The 24,330-nt window shown below is 40.6% G+C and overlaps 2 protein-coding genes across 2 annotated transcripts; both read left to right on the forward strand.

Moving 5' to 3' along the window:
- Positions 1–5,958: 5,958 nt before the first annotated feature.
- vdac1 (voltage-dependent anion channel 1) lies at positions 5,959–15,749 on the forward strand. The gene is made up of 9 exons (XM_053441686.1): positions 5,959–6,099; positions 8,496–8,565; positions 10,265–10,314; positions 10,877–11,029; positions 11,281–11,333; positions 11,481–11,708; positions 13,000–13,150; positions 13,860–13,917; positions 14,642–15,749. The coding sequence occupies exons 2-9, from the start codon at positions 8,499–8,501 to the stop codon at positions 14,731–14,733; spliced, it is 852 nt and encodes a 283-aa protein (XP_053297661.1). The 5' UTR covers positions 5,959–6,099; positions 8,496–8,498; the 3' UTR covers positions 14,734–15,749.
- A 528-nt stretch (positions 15,750–16,277) lies between these two features.
- c15h5orf15 (chromosome 15 C5orf15 homolog) lies at positions 16,278–22,548 on the forward strand. Its single transcript, XM_053441477.1, has 3 exons — positions 16,278–16,438; positions 19,359–20,257; positions 21,032–22,548. The coding sequence occupies exons 1-3, from the start codon at positions 16,282–16,284 to the stop codon at positions 21,164–21,166; spliced, it is 1,191 nt and encodes a 396-aa protein (XP_053297452.1). The 5' UTR covers positions 16,278–16,281; the 3' UTR covers positions 21,167–22,548.
- Positions 22,549–24,330: the final 1,782 nt, after the last annotated feature.

Below are 24,330 nucleotides of genomic sequence, written 5' to 3' on the forward strand. Positions count from 1 at the left end.
CACTAATGCAGATGTGCTATTAAAGGTGTTTAAAGACCTTTTGACCAATCAGGGTGATGTGGATGAGCAGAAACTGAGACTTCAGGAACTCAAGACCACCCAACTTCACTTCTTGAGTCACGATGTACTCTTCTCCTATTTGTCAGGGTCTTACCACATTAAAGTTTCCTGGAAAACAACGACATGGACAGTGAACGTGGCTGACCTGGTTTTCTTTGCTCGCAGCTGTTGTCCAGTTAAATTCTGCATTTTATGAAGCTACTTCAAGCGCATGCCCAATTTATGTGAATGATCATTTGATATGCGTTTTCAGGAGTAAATATGGGCCCAATAACATATACACAAATGCAAAGCGAGTATCGCAAGTCAAAGTTTACCAAAGTTGAACTCCATGCAAAGCCACGCTGTGTGTTAGACTGGGCCCTAATTTGGACTGAGGTCATTAAAACACCCGTCCAAATGGAGAATGTGCTGAAGTTTGAACTTATCAATTTTTCTACCAAACATTTAGTTGCACTTAAGACGCTGATGACACATGAGCAACACTTATTAAGTTAATATAAATTATTTACCCAATTAAAAAAGTTTTTCTACTTAATTTGTGATTAGTTTTTCATTGTTATTTCTAAAATACCGCAAATCGTAATGTAAATGCTCATCCCTGTGATGTCACTCATCATTTGAATCACCTTACTTCACATTCGATTGCCCTCGGTTCACCTGCACTACTTCTGTATTGGGTAATACTTACACAGAACCACTGTGCCTCATTGAACTGAGGAGTACGTGGGCAATGCAAACAGTGTTGGGCAACGCTGCAGCATCACTTGAGTTTCCACAGAGCGAGGCAGCAGGTGTCTGCACGGGCGACATGCTGCTGATTATCTGCACATCTCTGCCACATACTGAGAAAATGACTTACGCTACATGTGGACGCCATGAATGAGAGATAAGCAACAGTACATCTGCTCCGTACAACACCACACACACACAGACACACACGCGCGCACACACACACACACACACACACACACACACACACACACACACACACACACAGACAGACAGAGTGAGTCACGGCTCCACTGCAGTGCTCTGACCACAGTTGAGCCTTGACATTTTCTCATGCCTCCAATCTATTTACCAAAGTTCAGACAGGAAGGACGCGTCTCTGCAGTTTTCCTATCATGTCAAACCACTTATAAACACTGATTCTAATCACAATCACACAAAAGCCAAACAAATACATACACTTAAGTTGTGTTATTTCAAAACCGCAGTAGAAATTGCTTAATTTCCTCAGTGTTTTTCCAATTGGTTGTAGACTTCTATAACTGCACCCCCCCCCCCCCAACTCAATGTTATTGATAAAACTCAACAGTTTTCAGAGTAACTCACTCCTCCAAGCCTCACATGATATTTTATCCATTTTAAGATTCCACGGGGGGAACAAAGCCCCATTGATACAACTCTCAACCGAATGCAGAGGAGGAGACTCTGAACACAAACAGATCTTCATTGTTTAGGGAAACAGGTTCACATTGTTTGTGTTTCCAGACGTTAAATCACTGGTTTGTCTCAGAGCAAGCTGCGGTCGGATATTTAAATTGAACAAAGAGGCATCAGCACATTATCATCAACTGACTGTCTGATTCATCTTATGTATTAAGATAAAATAAACTGAAACGTGTGGTGTGAAGTGAATGTAGAAATGTGCATTTGCTCTTTCAACTCAGACTCAATTGGTTGTAGACATGCACTTATCTATATCTCTCCCTATAGATAGATAGATAGATAGATAGATAGAAAGATATATAGATAGATAGATAGAGAGAGAGAGAGAGAGAGAGATAGATAGATAGATAGATAGATAGATAGATAGATAGATAGATAGATAGATAGATAGATAGATAGATAGATAGATAGATAGATAGATAGAGAGATAGAGAGATAGATAGAGAGATAGATAGATGGATAGACTGGACTCTATCATTTCCTTCAGCCTTTCATTCGATGGCAGAAATCTCTCCAAATCTGAAGAAGTGGAAACTCTGAGCCGTTAAATCTTTTTTTAACATAAAACTTTGAAGCCAGCTGATTGTTGTGTTTTGTCCTACAGAGACGGAGGTAAAGAGGTTACCTGTCTCGGACTGTTTGAGCACATGTGAACACGAGGTGATTTATACCCATGTATTAACAAGGCCCTGGCTTACGGACTTCCACTCGGAGCTGGAAAAAGCAGCAGCGGCAGCAGGGAGTGAAGTCATTGACTCAAAAGAGAGGGTTGGAGATGAATGGGTGGAAGGCTGGGAAGGAGGGAAATGGCAGAAGAAGGAGTTTGGACCCTGTGTGAACCAATGAATAAAAAAAAAAACTGACATGCTGCCTCATTCATCCATGTGTTTCAAATGATGACATCTGTTTACAATTCATTTTATTTACTTTGGTGATGCTTGGCCCGGGTTGATCAACTTCTTCGGCGGTGTTTGTTGTTTTCTGGAGCGGGGGTTTGATTGGCGTTCGCCCGATGGTCTTTTGAAGTGAGCATGGCGTCGCCTTTGAAGCCTCGGGGATGAAAGCAGAGCATCCAGATACAACTGGAGGATAATCCAGAAATGGATTCCTGGCGGCCTCCGAGGGCGACCGGCGGGCGACAAACACGTTACACTAGCTGTTGATTTAATGTTATTTGAGATGAAGTGATGCAAGAACACAAATGGAAACTTCTAAACACATATGAGGAAATCAGTTAAATGTGTTCGGGTAATGACGTCAAGCTGTGGATGAGTTAAAGAAGAATTATCTCTTCTCATGCAGCAGGCTCCTTTTATTTCTGAGCCTTTTGCAATTGTGACTTTAATTAACATTACTAACTATGTTTTCCATCACAGCTGCCTTTGGTTTATCTGGTTGAAAACATCCAATTCATCATGAGAAGGGTTTGCAGTAAAACCTGCAGTGTTTCGTTCAAGTTCCTGAAAAGTAAATAAATCTGTTAGCAGCTTGTCACAGGTAAAGTTTACATAAGTCAATATCTGGTTGGGAAATGCACTAATCTGTAATTAATATTCAAATAAGTATATTTTTTAATATGTAGTCCTCCTGGCGTGTGATGAAAAATATCTGGCTTGACTTTTCTCTTCAAGCTGAAGTTAATCTTATAAACCAAATTTTTAAATCCCTTCCCAGAGAGAATCGAGTAAATGTGGCTCTTTGACAAAATGATTCTGAGCAGAATTTTTGCTCGCTGTCGAGTCTTTGGTTGAATAAATTATCTAAAGTGGAAACATTCAGATAAAGCTAAAGGAAATAGTGAAATATAGAACTGGAATGACAACTTTCAGTGCCTTGTTTTAATGAGAGGGAAGAAAATATTACAAAATACAACTTTGGTACATTTGTGAGGAAAATATAAATATGGAAAAACAAAAGAAATAAAATCTCCTGAACACAATTATTAATTCTGTTTTTATATGAATATGAAAAACGGTATTTTAAAGATTTGAAAATCAATTTACAAAATGCTGCTGAGAAGTTTCCTAGATGAATCTTTGGATCAGACATTTAAGAATTTAAATTGTATTTTAAAACAGACAGGGGACGTCTGCTGCAGAGAATAGGGTTTCTCTGAAATACCTCAAGTTTATTGACGCAAGTGACTTTATTCAGGTTGTTACCAACACTGACATCTACTGGCTGTATAGATTATTTATTTTAAATTCAGCCCTGTTACTCTTACATATTACCCATTACATTATAAAATGCACAAGGTTATAATTTACTGATCCACTGATTAGGACCCTCAGCTATCAGGGTATTTAATTGAGCTCTTTTACATCAGACAGGGGTTGTTTCATTTTATGCCTCTTTGATTCTGATATATAATAAATGAAATGTCTAAAATAAAGTCCAGTTTTTTTTACATAAGAATAAGAAGCAGAGAAAGGTAAAAAAAATAAGTAAGTTATGGGTGAAAGTTGTTCGGTTTGAACACTGTAAGTCTTTTGCTGCCAGCTGCACCCGATGCGAAGGAAAGCACCTTCAGGTTTTGGCAACGATCCCCAAGCTCAACCACAATCGCTGTGTTTCTGCAAAATCCTGCACACAAAATTAAACAGAACTGAGACAACTTTCAGCTCTGCTTTCACAGAAAGAAGGTTGAGAGAGGATAAAGTTACAATCCCAATTTGTTTTGACACAACTTAGTCAACTGCCATTTCAATTTGATATTTTTTAAACAATGTCAGTCACAGTATCTCATATTTGATACAATAAAACTATACAGAGTAGAAAAATGTCATGTTTTTTTGTTCACTTCATAATCAGTGAATATCTAAGTTATAAAAAGAATCAAGTATAATGTGTGATATCAAGTGATATTTTATCAATATATCACTTCAGGGAAATGCATCTGTAACCTTTATATTATAAGTGAAGTAGACGTAAAAATGTCAGACCTTGTAATTAAACCAAAGTAGTAACACCTCTAATCTATTAGATTACAAAACAATCTCAAATGTGAAACAGGCGATACATTAAGTAAAAGTACATGAATATTATCATTGCTGTAAGTGTAAACAAAGTAACAGCAGTTGTTGTGTAGCAGAAGAATCCAACTCAGCCTATATAGCATTTGTGACTTTTATTATTGGTTATTAAAGTAAGGTCAACATCCTTCTCATGTTGTAGCTGGAGCAGCTAAAACTGAACCACTATAGTTTTTGCTTTATAAAACCTCTGTGCTTTTAATATGTAGCATTATATTTTTTAATTCAAAACCTATTTTTAAATCAAATACAACTCAAAAGCAATGAATGTCAAGAAAAGGTAGTTGTGTAAAAGGTAAATTGTGTTTTTCTGTAAAACAGTAGAGGTCAACATCTTCTCCTTCAGCTCTGTACAGATGTGATGTAACATTACAGCTGTGAGGCGTGTCCCCACGTCCAGGATCAGTTTGAGTGAACTGCATGCTGGGATGAGATTTACGGTGATTGTGCAGGAAGCTGATCTGCAGTCAGCTGCTGAAGAGGATGTTTTATCACGGTGAGGCTGCGGGAGTTGCGTAATGCCGGAGTGCGACTGCGTCAAGGTAACGCACGACCCATGGGCTACCAGAGAGATACTGTGAAGCGAGAGGGTTCACCTGCTGTCATTTCCGGAAGTAACTTGAGGGATGGCGAGAGGGTAAAGAGATGGGAAATAAGAAAACTGATGCATTATTGTTGCCAAAAGTGATAGTGAAGTATTTGTTTGTTTATAGCCCTTCTATGATTATTGTAGTTCTCTGCAGTGATTTACTTTACTGGGCCATACAGTGCTTCTATTGAGATCGAGTAATATCTGAAGCCTCTTCATAACAGATATAAGGCTACATTAGAACCTAATTCACCCTGAAGGGAAAAATATAAGCCTGCAGGAAAACAGCAAACAGTCAGTAGTTTTTCCTTCAATATTTCATTTTTATTAAAAACAAATATACTGATACAAACAAATAGACATAAAAGCACACACGGATTAGTCTTTCAGAAAAAAACAGATCACTTAGGATGTCAAACGTCAATGTCATCATTAAACAAAAGCCATTAATTGTAACACTTATAATTTGTCACAATAACTTTTGTTTTTGTTATTATTATAACTATTATAATTACAGTAGTAGAAGTAGTAGGAGTAGTAGCAGTATTGTATAGCTATGTTATTGGATTGTTATTGATGCTGAAACGTTGTAATGGTAGTTTTGGTTCATGTGGAACTGCTTTTACTTACTATTTTATGAATAACTGAAGAAGCGAAACTGTATTTCACTATATTTTCTTTGAAGTTATGTAACATATATGTATACAAGTGTAAAATCTCTAAATATAAACTGCATCCAGACACAGTGAGTTCTCTGCAGCCCGTTTCCTCCTCTCTGACCACCGGCTGTAAACGAGCGGAGGAAAAACTGGGGGGGGGGGGGGGGAACCATCTCGACGTCTATCTCTCTCTGACCGTTTGCGGTACTCGCTACGTGACGTCACGGCCCGCCCCCTGCTCTCCTCTTTGTGCGGTTAACTGACAGGCTCCTTCCTTCTCTGCCGGGACAGAGACACATCAGAGGTACGTCTCACATCTTCTGTTTCTGTCCATAACACGCGGCTGCCGCAGCGGGTCGGTCCCCCGCTCCGCCCCGGTCCTGACCTCAGAGAGCCGCGGGTCCGTCCGCCGCCTCCATCCGTGGTTTTATCAACCCGGAGCCGGATGCAGCTCGTGCCGCAGGGATGCTAGGCCCACTACTGCTGCTGCTAGCTTAGCGGCTAATGTGCTGCGGTGCGGCCATTGGGCAGTGACAGGGCGGTGGACGGTGCCCAGGCAGCAAGTGTCAAAGGAGCTCAGCTGGTTGCGCCCTCCTGTCAGGGTACCGGCTTCGTGTGCGTCCACCTGCCGCAGGTTTCACCCACTTGCCCGCTGCCCACCTTGACGGTCAGCTAATGCTAATCTGTTAGCATTGGAGGGCAGAGGGATGCTGCTGCCGACGCCCCCGCCTCCGTTACACCGTAGTCATATAACCATTCACTCTATTGATCGATAAGAGTATCGATCACAGGTCTTATCGATCATAGGCCTTTCTCACAAATGTATGTCCCTGAATTAGCCTGCAACCTGTGTGAGTGCTGAAGGACAGGGATGAAGATAGATGCTAATTCAAGTGTAACATGTCATACATGGTCCTCCTCTTTTCAAAGTCATTTGTTATACATGATGGTAATAACAATAAAACCTAAATTCTGGTACACTTATATACAACTTTATAGAATTCATAGGAATTCACAGAACAAAAAAAAAACTAAGAAAGATAAAATAAAGTATTGCAAACATCCGGTCAAACAAGCTAAAAATCAGGCGTTGAAAGGTTCTCTTCAGATAGAGAGTTGACACCAGGACCCCTCAGTCCTCAGGCGATCACATATCCAAGAGTGTCCTTGTCCTATGTCCTGCAAGGCCTGTGACACTTATGCCTGTGTCCATGAATGAAAGCCATGAAACCACCCAGTTGTAGGAGGGTGTAATGGCAGAGTGTGTGTTAGGTGTGCCAGCTATTTATGTGTGTGTTAATGGAGATTGCAGATGCGTTACATTAGTCAACTTCCGTAGTCCAGAAGTGATTCACTGTGACCGTAATAAACCCACGATGACCGGGTTCAGATGGCAGGTCGGAGCCGAGGGTAACTTGAGTGGTTCAGGGAGGGTGGATCTGGATGGAGAATATTCAAGGAACTTTAAAATACAAGTCCACACACGCACTCATTCAGACAGTGCTTCAGGGGGACATTTCTAGTGCTCAGTATCTTGCCCTAGGACACTTCTAAATGCTGACTGGAGTTGGTGAGGATCAAACCATGGCCATGTGGTCAGTTGGCCTCTACCTCCCCCGCAGCCGCCCGCTCTCCTGGGAGAGACGTACATCTGTTGTGCCACAGCAGATAATGTTTTACGGTTTCTAAAACCCAAACTGTGGTGGGTGCAGTGTTAGATATTTGAGATTGGGTAACGATACAGGAGGTGTTTGAGTCCTGATATATTTGGATTAAAAGAGGGAAGTGAGTTTGCTCTAAAACTTAATAAATAAATGGATAGGGATGTTTAAACGACCTCTTGATGCACTAGTGATGATTAGTCATTGAAGTTGAGCTACCATTAGCTAAGCCTCTGCTCCGTTACAATTATTTTAGAGTTAGTCATTGAAAAATAATGCACTCCGATGATCCTATTCAACTGGTAAACTGCACGTATTCCTGCTCTATCTTCTATCAATATGCTTATGTATGTTATCAGCAAGTCTGTGTAACTGCTTCTTCGTGATAACAGTCGTGCTCTTGGAAAATGGAGCCCACGTCTCGTCTAATGATGAAATACAAACATCTTGCACAAAAGGCTTTTCAGGAAAATGAAAGACAAAGACTATGCACGAGAGCAGCTGATCCAGAGGGTTGGCACAGGGTCTGCCTCGTGCTTCATTCTGAGACCCTTTGGAAAAATGAATATAGACTCAAAAATGACCAGTGGTTTCTTTCAAATGTAAATTAATTAGAAACCAGACTGAATGTAGGGGAAAGATTAAATTGATGCATGATATTTTATTTTAATGACTTAATTATAAGAATGAAAATGAAGGGCTATGGCAAAGTGTGACATTTGCACGTACAAGCTACTCTCTGTACTGTCAGGGACGCAGGTTTGAAGGAATGTGCTCTCTCGAGTGTGAGTCACTCTGCTCATGTGAGACTCTAACTTCATTAGATCTGTACCTTTACAATCCATCAGTATCCGTCTGTTTCTATCGCCTTCTCCTTTTCAGCAGCACTGCTCTCTGTCCAAACCTCACATCTGATCCGTCCGTCTGGTCCTGACCTCTGTCCTCTGTTGTGTTACTGAGCGCGCTGGCTGTCCTAAAGCTGTGACACAGCCTTGTTTTACCTTGTCACAGCCTTGATCATCTCTTTTTCTCTTTGCAGATAATGGCTGTACCTCCCACCTACGTTGACCTTGGAAAGTCCGCCAGGGATGTTTTCACTAAGGGATATGGTAAGCACCAAGCAGCTCAAACCAGCACCTGTCCACACCAGACCTGACCCTTTACTCTCAATTATCTCCGAGTCAAATCCTCACCCCCAAAGACCCTTTAACATGTGTACTGCAACCTGACCCGTCACCCATTTTAACAACACATTTCACATACATCACATGGTTTATGGCCTATTTGCTCTCCGATGACCCTGCAGCTGTCGATCTGTTTCCTCAGTGACACTGTGCTTAGCTTGCAGCTATGAAAAGTTAATACAAGCAGCAAAGCAACTGAAACATATGCACCACTGACTTTAGCTGTCCCTATTTGACTCATTTTGCTAGTTTGATGTCGGTAGTGAAAGTTTACTGAGCTCAAGCGAAGGAGTCCAGGTGGTGTAGTAGGATTTCAGAATAATACAAATTCTCCCATCTGATTTAAATGAGCTAATTAAGTAATTAGATTTAATAATTTATATTCAAGTTACCCAGAAAAACAACATAATTCAGCTCTCGCCTGCTGCTGATCAGCATTTAGTTTATCCTTATCCGTACCCGTGAATGTTTAACTATATATATTTGACCTGTTACACAACTTTTTGCTGTAACTCGACCCAGTGCAGGACTAACACCAGTAAGGGAAAAGGTTTCAATCATAGTAAAAATAATAACCATGATAGTTATCCTACAATCACAACAGTTCTATCGTGTAGGTCATTCTGAGATGCTGAATATCTCCGATGTAACTGAAGAGGTGACACACACCTCTGGTACAGAACAAAATATTTTTCAAAAGCTGGAATCAGTCAGACTGTGAAGTAAACACATTATGAAACTCTTTCAGTTTCACAGACTTTTAGATCAAATTGAGAAACACAAGCTCATGTTGTCTTTGGCCTTTTCACGCAAATAAAGCACAGCTTGTCTTGTGTTCACTTGTGGCTTTAAGACTTGATAAACCTCCTCCAAAGTCATAGAAATCATAATATAACTGTTTTTACTGCCTTTACTAGCTGCCTGAGGTTATACCTTGTTAGTACTAATGCTCATTTCATTGGCTGTTACTTTCTTCAGTTGATGTTTTACCTTAGCCTTTTAGCTGTTATAGAGTTCTAGGCATTGTATAGTTTTTTGTATACCCTTTTCCTTTGGATGAAATATTTAATGGTTTATCAGTCTTTGCCCTAGAACCACAGCAACATCTGAACTGTTGATTTACTGTGAAGTAATCAAGGAGATTTCTTGCAAGATTCAGTGCATCACTTCCTCTCAGTGTTTACCAGAAAGCCAAATGAAAGCAATTCAACCAGTTAATCTTACTCAAAATCCTACCACTAAGTGAACACATGTTGAGGTGGAGCACTGAACCTGCAGTTAGAATACTTGTCCTTGGGGTGTGTTTGTTGTATACACACATTTATGTGGCTCTATTTATGTGCACTTGATATCTAGAGAGTTTCTGCTTGTTGAAGCAGCACAAAGTTATTTATAATCAAGTTTATCGTTAAACTGTAAAATACCAAACCTCAATTACATTTCTTTGTTATATGGAGTTGATAACAGCCAATTAGGAATCATTGCCAATTTATTTATTAACATATATCTATATATCTATAATCACGAGGTAGCGAAGCGTGCTGCATTTTAATATTAATCTTTTTGTTGTCATCCAGACATCATCTTGATAATCTCTAATTTTGTTAAATCCTGTCTGTTACAGGCTTCGGGCTCATCAAGCTGGACCTGAAAACAAAGTCGGACAATGGACTGGTAAGTCGTTGCCAGTCATTATCAGATTATCAGAGCCGCCACCCCAGATCTCGTTAACATTGCTGCAGGATGCTCTGACTTCTGACTTCTGCTGCCTGACTGGAGCATTTAAAGAGTGTAGAGAGAAAAGTATGTTTGCCTTTTATAAGGATGATAAAAGTGAGGGTGTACATATTCCTACTTCTTTTTAAACTAAAAATGACATTCCAACTGTTTTCATTTATTTTTACCTTAGAAAAGCCTCCTCAGTCTTTTGGGATAACGTTATTGTTAGTTTATTGTTTCAGATTAAAAATCAGATTTAGATTAACACCAAAGTATAGTTTCATGTCATTTGTTGTGCAAGATGTCACTGTTGTAAGGTTTTTAAACTTTATTTCTGATGATTAATGGCTTATTATTATTATTACAGGCTGGTTACAGACAGTATATGTAAAAGGTCTACATGACTACCTCACTGTCTAAGCACAGAACAACACCTAACGAAAATAGTTATTGGACCAAGACATTCCAGTTAATTAACCTGTCAGTACCAACCTGCCACCTATTCTATAATGTACAGGAGTTCACCAGCACGGGATCTGCCAACACTGAGACCAGCAAGGTCGCAGGATCCCTGGAGACCAAGTACAAGTGGGCGGAGCACGGACTGACCTTCACGGAGAAATGGAACACCGACAACACCCTGGGGACCGAGATCACCGTCGAAGACCAGGTTGGTGACGTGAACACGCCTAGAAAATCGTTTGATATAAAAAATAGGATTTGTGTCGCTGTTGACATTATTTGTGGATTCTAAAACAAAACATCTGCAAGGTGCACTGATTGCTTTAGACTAATTGTAGAGACGTCTAATGTCCAACTTCAAATCTAATTTCTTTAGTCACATCCCATTACTGTGTTCACAAAGGTCTGTTACTCAAGTAGTGGATGCACTGTTTGTAAAATCCTTTTCCTTCTCCACAGTTGGCTAAGGGGCTGAAGATGACATTTGATTCCTCCTTCTCACCAAACACTGGGTAAGGAACATTAAATCAGGGCTCTGAAATGTAGTTTGGTTTAACTGCTTGCTATGACATATAATATGAGTTGCGACAGTTGGGAAATACAAATTTAATAGATCACCGGTGCATTAATACTCCATCCTCTCCCTTGCTTCTTGACAGCAAGAAGAGCGGCAAAATCAAGTCAGGCTACAAGTGCGAACACATTAACCTTGGCTGTGACGTCAACCATGACATCAACGGTACAGCCATCCACGGTGCAGCAGTGGTCGGCTATGAGGGCTGGCTGGCCGGCTACCAGATGACCTTCGAGGCGGGCAGGAACAGGATCACCCAGAGCAACTTCGCAGTGGGATACAAGACTGATGAGTTCCAGCTCCACACGAATGTGTAAGATGAATTGAGCAGATTGACATGATTAAGTTATTTGACCACACAGTGTAGTTCCAGTTTACTATTGTGAATCAAAACAGCCTTGCACTTAGTTAAGCACCTAGCTGCACACTAAATCCATTATAGATGCATGGATGTTTTAGTTTTTTCATTTTAATAATCGGCTAAAAATAGTTTTTTTACATTTTGATGCTGAGTTGGTGTTTCTATTTTGTGGTAAAAATTGAATTCCAGGCAATAAACCTTGACTAGACTGTAGCCTTCACACTATGTTATCATTGCTCCATGTAAACAGCAGCTGAGGCTGAAGTCTTCATGTAAATAGGTTGTCCATTTGTACGTCCCAATCTTGTGAACATGAAAGGATTTAACTCACTTAGACTCTGGGATGAACTAATTAGGTTTTAGGGGTGAAAGGTTCAAGGATAGTGTGAACTCACGTCCAACACCTTTCCCTGAAAGCAATATATCAGGAATGCCAGGAGGGGATTTATTACATGTGGCACAAGCCTTCACTCGCAATTGGGGATGAACTGATTTGAATTTGGTGGTCAAAGGTCACTGTGGCCTCACAAAGAATCATTTTATCCACAACTCAAGAATTAATTGACACATTTAACACAAATGTCTAACAGGGTGAATGATGAAGTGATATAATTTCATATCTAAAAGATCACCTTTGCTGTAACTTCATAATTTTCAGCCAAAACACTATTCTATCCATTATTGAACACCATAATTCAGAAAGGGAAACATGGGAAAAAAACTTGACAGGTAGGCAGAGACGTACATCACCAGACAGTCATTCTACTCCTGTCCTTGTCTGGCCGACTAACTTGTTGCCCACTTGGCTGTCTGCTGTTCACCCAGGTGCCCGGCAGTTATTTTTACACCCAGGTGATGCGATTTGCTGGGTTGCAAGTGAGATGAAGTGAATAGTTGGCAGACATGAAGGGCCTGAGTTAAAAGGCAGAGTGAGGTAATGCCAGACAGAGGGAGAGAGAGAGGGACAGTCTTAGTCTTGTTTCTCGCTGTGTTCCTCTTTGCACACGTCTTTCTGTGTCAGTCTACAGCTGAAGTGGTGACGTGAGTTCACATGAAGTGTAACACAGGCTTTGTATTAGTGCTGTCAAATCTGGAGCTCTGTTAAAGACATGCATCATACTAATAAATTCAACTAAACTGTGTGTAGCAAATGTATAACCGTCGTTATTTGTCAAGCTGAGAAGAAAACATCACCAGCATTACTGTTGCCTTAACATTATGCTGTTTGTTTTTTTGGTCTCAGAAATGATGGTACTGAGTTCGGTGGCTCCATCTACCAGAAGGTGAACGACCAGCTGGAGACGGCCGTCAACCTGGCCTGGACCGCTGGAAACAGCAACACCCGCTTTGGCATCTCCGCCAAGTATCAGATTGATGCTGATGCATCCTTCTCTGTGAGTAGTGCCTTTAAACCCAAGTAGTGACTTAAGTTGCGGTGTAGACAGCTTGATGTCATGCTCACTCAGGTGTCACACAGTGAAGAGGCCAACAAAACCAGTTCCTTCCTGTTTTTGTTTAGACCTTTTTAGCTGTTCTGTTTTTGTTTCTTCTTGTTGTAGAGACACAATCTGTGAATCAACTGCACAAACAACAATTGACTCTGACTGATCATGTTGCCCTATTTAAATCTGGGTCACTGTCTTTGCTGCATGTCCTCCCTAGCTGACCAACTTGGCATGATGGACATGAGTCCATGTGAGCACATCACACTTAACAGAGTCTGAGAGCAGCCTCATGGGAGGAGTCTGTCTGCCAGAGTAAAGGCTGATTAAGTCCTGTCTGTCACATTAGTCCTTAAATCCCACTTGCAACAGAGCCTATTAGTGTAAATGGCTGTTTTGTTTGTCAGTGTCATTTTATTAAAAAAAAACATTATTAGCATGTTACTAACATCATCTTCATACCTCTCTGAACTGAAACTGTTGGTGGTGACTTTTGAATCACTGTATCAGTTTCAGTTTCACATAAATCACTACTTAGTTTTTGCTGACATTTAGCTGGGATCAGGCATTGAATTAGATCCAATACAATCATTGTCATCTATTAGTAATACAAGGTTTTTCTCTGTATAATTTGTTTTCTTCCTCTGTGGTTCTCACACAGGCGAAGGTGAACAACTCCAGCCTCGTGGGCCTGGGCTACACTCAGACTCTGAAGCCAGGTGAGTGCAGACTGTCATATGAAACTTGTCATGTGCATAAATGGTTCAAAATACTGAATATGTTTACAAAGACAACAATATTTCAACATTTGCTAAGTACTTGAGATAATATTATAGAATAAAATCGCTTTAAAACAGGATTTTAAAATGTGATACATGTCATAACCTGAATTTGTAGAGTTTAGATTTCAAGTTCAATAGTCAAAGTAAATTGTAGACACACAAGGTCAAATTATGACTTTTCAGTGGAGTTTTTCTTGGCAAAAATACGTTTTTTTGCATAAGAGTAAATTCCAGGACTAGAGTGATGCACGGCTGAGGCTGGTTGGTGACTTACTTGAAATTTACCAAAATGTCAAAAATGCCATTTCTCACCATGTTAAAGAAAGTGGGAAAAATGCTTTCATTTACTCTTTATTTGAATCTTTTGGGGTTTTGCCCCAACATGGTTCAGTAGGTTCTGAATAATTCTGTTGACAGAGACAAACCGAACAGTAATGAAAAATACCTCCTTGTAAGAGGCAACAGCAACAACATACATCACAGAAAGACGGGATAAGTTATTTAATTCTGGATCAAGATTGAGTGCAGAGGTGGGATCTTCAGTCATTTAGCACTGGAATAGCTCAGTAAAGTTTGGCGAGTTGTGAGTTTGAAAGTATTTGTAAGTTTAATCACATTTTCCTTGCCTGTGCATGATTTATTCTGATGTGTGTTCCTGCAGGAATCAAGCTGACACTCTCTGCTCTCCTCGACGGCAAGAACATCAACGCCGGTGGCCACAAGCTTGGTCTCGGCCTCGAGTTCCAAGCGTAGGAGGATGAGGCCGATGCTCTTCCAGTCCTCCCAGCACACACGCATTCCCCAACAAAAAAAAAATTCCAAATCTGTTTTGATTAGTTAGCCCTCACAAAATCCTTGATTCCCCTAGACTTGTTACAGCTGGAAGCAAGACATCATGAAGGTTCAATCGTTCCTGAGATGATCTACCACGTTTAGAGGACCACTTTAAGGGAACAGACTATTTTGACCATAAAGAGCCCGGCTCAGAACAAAACTACAAGCGTTTATCTTGAATTGTGTAGCTTGCAAAGGAAAAGTAGTCTGGAGTACACCTATGTTGGCCTCACTCTTTGCCATCTCACTACATTCTTACACAATGTTTTAATTTGTGTGTCTCTATCTTCTTTTCTTATGCAGATTAAAGGGAAGGTCAGAAGTAGGTCAGCCCAAAATGCAAACTGGGTTTGATACCTTTAACGTACAGTTAAGTAGTTAGAACACCAGATGGTGCTGTTACATAACGCCAGTAAGCACTCCCCTCTCAACAGGTGTTTTGGTGAAATACTTAAATTGTATCACTATTGCACTGGAGAGCTCTTGTGTTTGTCTGGACACATTATACAACGGGAAGCGTTAGTTGTCCCTGATGCAAGAGGCTGTCAGTAGCTCAAAGAGACACTACACCCCAGTGTGTACGTCCTGTGTTTTCGTCCCACTTGTCTTTTGTGTCAGTGCATTTGGTGTGAATTATGTCTTTTGTTACATATAGTATAAAGAATATTATTTTATTGACAGTCTTGCAGAGTTAAATCTAACTATTAAGTCTTGCGAAGGCAAAGACCGGTCAGATCCTTTATAGTGGAGCAAATGAAAGGAAACGTATCATGCACACAGTTGAAACTCTCTGGATAAGTTCATTCTTAGCAGGAGAAAGGACAAATGTATTGGACAGGAAATGGTAGTCTTCCAAATCTGGTCACGGGAATCATGCTTGGTGTACTTGACAGTATTGTCATTCCCTGAATAATAAATATGAAGAACAAACTGGACCAGTGTCTGATTGTATTTGTTCCTGTGTCTGATAAACACCTGCATCCAGTGGTCATAACTTCCACTTGTATCACTTTATAGCTACAGCTACCAGATATATAAGTGGATCGCGCTGAGAGATGTTGAAGAGCAATACATTTTCTTAGAAATAAATGAAAATCGTTCCTTCAACTCAATTCAAAAATGGCGGCGAGACTGCCGGAGATGCGATTCTACCAAGCGGACCAATCACAGCTCTTGCGGTCTGCGTTGCCTCAACGCGTAGTTACATATTTGGGGTTATGGCGTAGCTTCAAACAGGAATTGGGCTTAATGGAACCCATAGACGTATCGATACATTACAAACAGGAACTATGAATACATTTTCCAAGTAAAAACGAACAGCCTTATAAAAGTCTCGCTTTTATATTGCTGAAAATTTGACATTGGGCAACTTTAAACACTTTAAAGTTGCCCAATTTTAGCTTCCGGGTGAAGTTACTTCCTGTCAGTCCACTCTCCCTGCGTGTGTGTGCGTGTTTGTGTGTCGCCATGCTAAGCCACGCCCCTCCACTCACTCACACACACATCAACATGGCGACGCTCAGGACGATGGGTCGCAGCAGCAGAACCGTGTGCACTCTCTCTCTGGTGATTCTACTGCAGCTGCTGGCCGGCGGGTGTCTGTCAGCTCCCGTGAACACGACAGGTTGGTCCGACATGTTTGAATCATCTGAGATGAAGCGTGTTGTGAAACCACCGACCGACCAGGAAGGCTAGTTAGCGAGCTAGCCACTAGCCAGCGCCGGAGACATGACGTCCGTGTAGCTTGTTGGCTAGCACGTCAGGCTAACAACCGCGGGTTCTCGCGATGAGCAGAGAAAGTCATGAAATCTGACTCCTCTCCACCTTTATACTCCATCCGTGAATCTCAGTTCGGTTTAACTAAGTGTTTCCCCGAAGAACTGGCAAATGTCACGACCCTGTTCTTGTTTTGAAAAGGTTCCTCGCTAGATGTTGACTTGAGATGATAACGCCATTAACATAATCATCTGTCTGTTTAGATGTTATTTCAAAAACTATTTCAATACTAATTAGTTCTGTTAGTTAAAACGTGTTTGGAAATCACTGTGGGAAAAACTACAGAAACACTTGAGTCATAACACGACTCGATTACAGAGGCAGTCCTATATTTTTCTTCAGCCTAAAGCTGTAGTCAATGATTATATAATAAAACAACTTTATATATCAAACTTGAATATGATTAGTCAGTGTCAGTAAGAGAGAGACATGTTAATTATGTGTAAGTCTTTAATGCCAAGAAAAACCTTTGAATGATTCGAAAGAAAGCGAGAGAACTGTGTCAAACTTAACTCATTTCAAATCTCTACATTTGTTATTTAAACCCAGATTCACCTCCTTGCTTTAGATGTTAGTTTGGCAGAAATTCACGTGAATTTTGAAACTAGTCTTAAGAATCTGCCGTTGTGTAATAGATCCCGTTGTGTGAACTAAACTAAAGTTCAAAGGGAAGTGACCTCCGTAATGTGGGGTCTCAGATAGATGAACCTTGATCCCCTTTTGTTTCAAGTTGAGATGCAAAGGTCACTGGGACCAGTTTAACGTCTATGTTCTCTAAAGTCTATAGTTTACTTTGTGACCCCCCTCAGGCGTCGCTTGAGTCGAGCTGCAGTGATGTGGGCAGACAGCGACTCGGTCCAGATGTTCTTGTCATATATCTCCGCTCTGAACTTACCCCTTGTCAGTCCAGGAGCCTCAAACACTCATTACAGAAAACCCTTTAGTTGTTTACCTGCAAGGAGACAGGGCCTCGGCCTCGCCTGTAAAATTTATCTCAGTGGCAGTGGACTTTGGCTGAGCAACCTATGTAGGCCAACTCTGTTAAGGTGGATTTCTTCTGCTGGGTGCCTCCTTTCTCTCCGTATCAATGACTGGATATCATGTTACCGCCTGTTAGGTTGCAGCATTGTGCTCCTTTGGGAAAACTGGAGTCCCTGGTGTATTTCCTCTTCATGATATAACACCACTCATTGTACTCACTCAAAAATGTTGTTTTTGCAAGTATTATTGCGATATCAATGCACGAGGCACAACAATACACAGTAAACAATAAATGATCATGATTTTACTATTTTTCTGTAGAATTAGTAAACAATTTCTTTATTGGATATTTAACGCACACAATCTGTTTTGTTTCCTGGAATTACATCAGAAGTAGTTTATATTTAATATATTTAAAGTTACATAAATTGCTTACCGATTACATAAACTCTTTTCGTTCGCGATTCATGAAATTTCAGTTGTCATGCTACGGATGTCCCTCTGGATGTTCTCCTTGTGTGTTTTGTCATTGTTGAGCAGGACACGCAACAAAACTGCTGAGGGAAGATGATCGCTTGATCAGCCACTAACCTGCTAACCATTTATTTTGCCTGAAGTAACAATTTAATTTGCTGACTGTTAAGTGGTTTATTATAAGTTTATTTGCAGTAAGCTAGTGCTGAAAGTGATTTTACAGATATCACAGTGGTGCAATCTGAATAAAACAGACTCAAGAGCCTGAAGAGTGCAAGTTTATAGAGGAGGAAGATTCTCCATTACATGAAATGGAGATGTGTGATTACAGAACATGGTACAAACATGCTTTTTCATTAATATTATTGGTCAGGCGGGATCCAGCTGTCTGCTCTCAAAACTCTGAATTTGCTGTAGGGCGTTGCTTCATGCTACAAAGCCGATGAGTGTTACTGCCACAAAGATCTCCTGTTCACCGATGATTAGTTATGCTGCCCGTGCTCCATGGATATGAATAGTCCCTTTGTTCTAGTGTGTTCGTCTTGCTCTGCACTTCAAGTCCCTAGTGTTGTCCTCCCGTCCTTAGCAACGCCTCCTCGTCACAGATCCTGTAATAATGTTGACACACGGTTAAATGGTGTCATTGATTCAGGAAAGCTGGACATATGCACGCAAACAACTTCAACTTTCATTTAAAGGTGCGACCAAAATTATTATGAATTATACAGTCGGTTAGACTGTAAACTTTGTAAACAGCTAAAATAAATAAATAATTGAAAACCAGGCTGACACGGACGTTTATTCAAACCCCCTTCATAAAAGATCTTTCATGGGATGAACTATCTCGGTGTGAATTAAATCAAATGATGTGGGGGCGCTGACAGTATTCTATTCAATAACACGTCACATAGTTTCTTAAAGGAGAAAAACTGTCTCAAAACACAATACCTCATTGTTGGTTGTGGTCATGGGAGGAGGGCATGTGGTCACACAATCACACACAATCAAGCTGCTGTTTATTACAATTGTCCACTTGGAATTGCTGGAAGGTTTACTGCTTTGCCCACCAGCATTTTAAGCTCATTTCCTGGTCGTAGGTGCTGGTGTGATCACAGTGGGTATCTGTTGAGAGAGTGCAAACTGCCTTATTAGCTGGAAAGTGTAGGGAGTGAAGTCTCCTACTTTAATTGAAGATGCACATATCCATTAATGTTTAATGCTTTTCAAGTTGATATTTTCAAGTGAAAGAAGCTGATTTTGTCAGCCTCATTTTTAGCAGTTTGACATAATAATGTTCTTTTCTTACTTGACAGGACCCAAAGATGATAATCAGGTGGTAATTGTAACTCCAAATGTGACCATCCAGACCCAGAACACAAGTGACGTAGAGACGTCGCCACCTCAGCAGAGCAACACAACTGTAGCAGAGCCCAAAAACGCTACAAAACCTGGTGACAATGACTCCACACCAGCAGTAGCAACGCCTCAAGCGGAAAGCAAGGCACCTCCCGCTAACACAGAAATGCAAGTTCAGATCATTGCGACCTCTGCAGATAAACCTCAGCAAAAAAACGTCAGCGATGAAGAGCAAAAACCCGTCAGCACTGGAGCACAAGTACCCTCTAACGCGGGGGAGCAAAAACCCGTCAGCACTGGGCCGCAAGACCCAGATGCAGCTGTCAAGGTTGATGCGCCAGAGGAACCCGCTGTTTCTGAAAACATTACAGCCACTGCTGCAGAAGTCCCCACCACCCCAGTGAAAACCAAAGAACCAGCTGAACCTATAACAAAAGAAATTGAGCCAAATGCCTCTGACAAGAAACTCCCCAGCGTATCGAAGGCGTCCGAAGAGCAGGACCCTGAACCGGGCCTGCCGCAGACCACTGAGAGAGGACCCATTGATTTAGATAGTTACACGGATGAGGATGACAAAGACGACGACGACGAAGATGACGGAACCTATGGACAGAGCGACGACATCGACAGCGATGACAATATGGAGACGACTGACAACGAGTACCTTAATGTTGCAGTTGGGGAGAAAGACCAGACTCTGAGCACGCACCAGCAGTCAGGCAGGATGGAGGTGATACACCACAATGAGGTAGAGAGCTACAACACGGAGGACGAGGACTCGCACTTCTTCTTCCATCTGGTCATCCTGGCTTTCCTGGTGGCCATCATCTACATCACCTATCACAACAAGAGGAAGGTGAGTGTTGGCATTGCCCCATGGCCAGCAATCTGGCCTCATGCGTTACAGTGCAGTTCAGGGGTATAAGGGGAAAACAATCATAGAACGCATCACAGTCCTTATTACTCATTTGCTCTTGAAGTCAGAAAATACTCATAAAACAGTCCAACCTGAGCTAAAGTTAAGCATAAGGTTAAATGATGTGGTGGACAACGACACAGAGAACCACATCACAGCTTTTCCATGTGACCAGAAGGAAGGTGCAGGGAGCTGAAATCATATAGGAATTGTGTATTCTGTTATTTAGAGCCAGATATTTCACCCTGGGACTCAGGACTGTGCACTGCACACTAAGATTTGTTTTTCATATTTTCACTTTCTTTGTTCACACGCAGCTTTTTGTAAATATACAATCAAGATTTGGTCATAACACTGTCTTTTCCAGTTTTTTTTTTCCAACCACACTAAATAATAAAAGCAACCTCAGCACAGCATTCCTTAGGTATTCAACAAAGCTCCGGGTGGTTTGATTTATTTCATCTACAGATAAATATCCTGGTGAAGAACATGCAGTTGGTATTTTTTTACTTTCTAGAGGGACAAGTTATTTTTCTTTCCAGAGAAAGGTTTTATAATTAAAAAGTAGAGTTGGATCATACAGCCGAAGTGTGAATTCCAATTATGTAGTCTTTCAACTTTTCTGCTCGCCTGTTAACCAAGGAATATTTGTACTTGATCAGCACTCACACATTCATTTGATTTCTATCTTATATTCCCCCGTCTTCTCTTCAGATCTTCCTCTTGGCTCAGAGTCGGCGCTGGAAGGACGGTCTGTGTTCCCGCAACAACGTGGAGTACCACCGCCTGGACCAGAACGTCAACGAGGCCATGCCGTCCCTTAAGATGACCCGTGACTACATTTTTTGATCCACGTTCTCAGGACCCATGTCCGGACCTGTGCAGAGCCAGTCGGCCATCTTTCTTCCCGGCAGGTTGCATTGTCACGACGCTGTGCTTTGTCCTGGAGCTTGATAGATGCTTTCTCTTGCTTTACGAGCCAGTTGGAGAGAAGGAGGTGTTGTCGTCTTTTGGATAGAATTATGTGCAGGATTTATTTTTTACTCTTCATCTGTTATTCCTATATTTTATATTTTAATATGATTTCCTCTTTGTTTTTTTCTAAATTGATAACTTGGGATTGAAATATATTTAACTTTGTTTTTGTTTTTAGCCTTATGGTGTCCCTCTACACCTATATTTTCTTTTTGCATTCTGTCATAATATATTTTAATAATCAAAATAAGAGTTCGAAGATTTAAACACTAATGTAACCTTTAGGTCATAATATAATGCGTAATAAAAGCAGTTGAATATTTAACCCAAGATTTATTGATGAAGATTTTCTGTCAGTCAGTGGCCAAGATAGGAAATGACTGTCTCGTTTTCAAAGCACTTGTTGTGTCAGGCATACTTTTGTACTGGAGTTAAAGTAAAAGAAACGCTGGGTAATTTGATTTATAGACATATAAAGTTGAAATGTGTTTAAAATTAACAAGATAATTTTTTAACTTATAATTTCTTTAACATTAAGTTAAAAATTGCATTAAGCATCAAGTTAAAATAACTCTTTAGATGAAGGGTATGTTCTCGTGATTAAGCCATTTAAAAGAAGACAGATGCTGTATTTAGTTCAGGTTTCAATGAACTGATCGTGTATGGGAGAAGCCTTTTTTACCACCAGACGTTTCCCCTCTTCATCAGTTCATATTTAACTCGTCTGATATGGTATCTCTTCTTCTTCTGCCCAGATTTTGCGATGTAGAAATGCTGGGGCTGGCCCTCTTTGCTTTTTATGACTTCGGTGAAGTCTCTATCAACCAGTCTTCATCATATTTGTGGCAAAAAAGCGACTGTTTTCCCTCCTGCTCACAAAGAATGAACTAGTCACCTTCTGTCACAGTAGGAAGTTGGTGGACTGTTTTCGTTCTTCATCAGTTTGTTTTTTTGCACGCTCTGTGTGGCCTAATGTTCTCGAGCACCATTTCTTTGTCGCTGTGTCTTGCCTTCAGTTAAATCGCTGTAACCGCCACATGAATCCTCATATTTGTTATCAATCTTTTGTCGCCTTCTCTCAGTTGTTTCCATCGGTCTTGTCCGTGAAAGAGGTATTCAGTGGGTAGATAGATAATGCGATTTGCACTGTGCCATCATAGAATATGGGCCGAGGGTGGGAGATGACAGATCTTGCAATCAACAGTAGAAACTGTGCAATCTTGTTTTTGTCAATAAAGCACAAATTGTGTACAGAGGCTTTGTGTTATCCTTCATGTTTGTCCAGCCCAGGCGATTAATCTAACATCCCTGTCCTCTGTCGGAAGTATTTTCAGGTGCAGAGGCTTCTGTGATCCAGCTCCCTCTGTGGTAAATGTTGAGCTCAACGTTGACATCACTACAGGAATTTGATAAACATTCACTTTGTCTGTGGCTCAGAGGTTGAGCCCCCAAAAAATAGTGGTTAAAAGTTTTTACTTATTAAAAGTTTTAAAAGCAGTTTAGATTTTAGAATAGAAACATTTCTAATTTGCAAAAGAAAGCGAATTTGTTCTTCTCTAACTTCAATACTAAAGGATGAACTGAAATAGGGGAAAAAAGCAGCTGCAGTTGCATGATGGGTTAAAGGATCATAACTTTTCCTGTAAAGTTTTGAGCACTGACTGCAAAATAGTGTAGTTAGGGACTTCACCACAGGGAGGCAGTGTGCACACACAAATAGGCGGATAAGTCAAACCTGTGTGTTTTCTGCTGTGTCTCATAGCAAACAGTGATTGCGGAGTTTCACCGTATACTGAGCAAGACACAACACAGCAAGGATGCTCCGCCTGCACTAATAAAAATGCAATTTGAAAATTTGGTATTCCACTGCTTGTTCCTCTCAGTGTGACACAAATAATGACAGCATAATAAAGGAGAGTTTGAGCTGAAATACCTCTACAACTATTTAATATTTCTCTCACAGTGTGTGGTAGGGAGTATGCGGTATGTGCCATGGTTACCCATAGGGCAGAAAAAAAACCAGTCTCCCTATGTGTGTGTGTGTCTTATATTCAGAACACAACACCAGCAGCGAGATGGATGTTCAACAGCAGATGGGATTTCATTTACAGCGTGAAAGTATAAAAAGTATATCACGCCATGTCTGTCTTTTAAATGTATTAAACAGCAGAGATTGACAACACAGATGGAGGCAGAGAGAGAGACTAAGTTACACATGCATATCTTTAACTGTCTGGTTTTGATTAATGGTTGTCACAGTCTGTTGTTTGAGCAGAATATGTCCAAATAAACTCCGGACCTTTAGAGTGAAATGCTGTCAAGACAAGATGACAAATTTAAAGAATTTAAAACTGCAGAGCGACTTAAATGAATTCATTCCAAGATGGTTTATTCTACTAGAAAATATTTTATCACCTCAAATGTATTAAAGCAACACTGTGAGTTTTACTGAGCAGCAGCGCCCCCTAGAGTCACAAATGGGGATTCATTCTCTGAGCCATTAAGTGGTTTTAATGTGGAGGAAAAACAAAGCCTATCATAGCCCCCCCTCACTGAACTGAAACACATCTGAATGAGGGAGTATTACCCATGATTCCTGGCTTCCTGAACCAGAGGAGTTGCTGCTTAAGCAAATACACCAAACCCTGAGTAGAATTCGTCATATGTTAAGTTTCCTCCTTGAATATCAAAGATAAAAACTGTTTTTGTAGTGACTTCTAAGTCTTTTTAACTGATCTGCAGTTCGGCATTATTCTTGAACTTGCTGGGCCTGATTATAACTATTTAATCTGCGACTATCAGTCAGTTCCACACTTCTCACAGGAGATCGTACCCACTCACTGAAGGACTTGAAGGAAATTATCTCTTTTGTAAAGGAAGAAATGTTTGGTCGACTGTATCAATGGTTAAATATGTATGATAATTGAATGGGCTTTAGTTTCTCAAGAAAACTATGAGATTCATTAACAAGATTTTGGATCGTTACATTGCAACTTAATTCACATAAAATTAAATTTTACTCTTGAAATCTCAGATTT

Source organism: Pleuronectes platessa, chromosome 15, assembly GCF_947347685.1.
Source record: "Pleuronectes platessa chromosome 15, fPlePla1.1, whole genome shotgun sequence".
Classification (NCBI taxonomy): Eukaryota; Metazoa; Chordata; class Actinopteri; order Pleuronectiformes; family Pleuronectidae; genus Pleuronectes; species Pleuronectes platessa.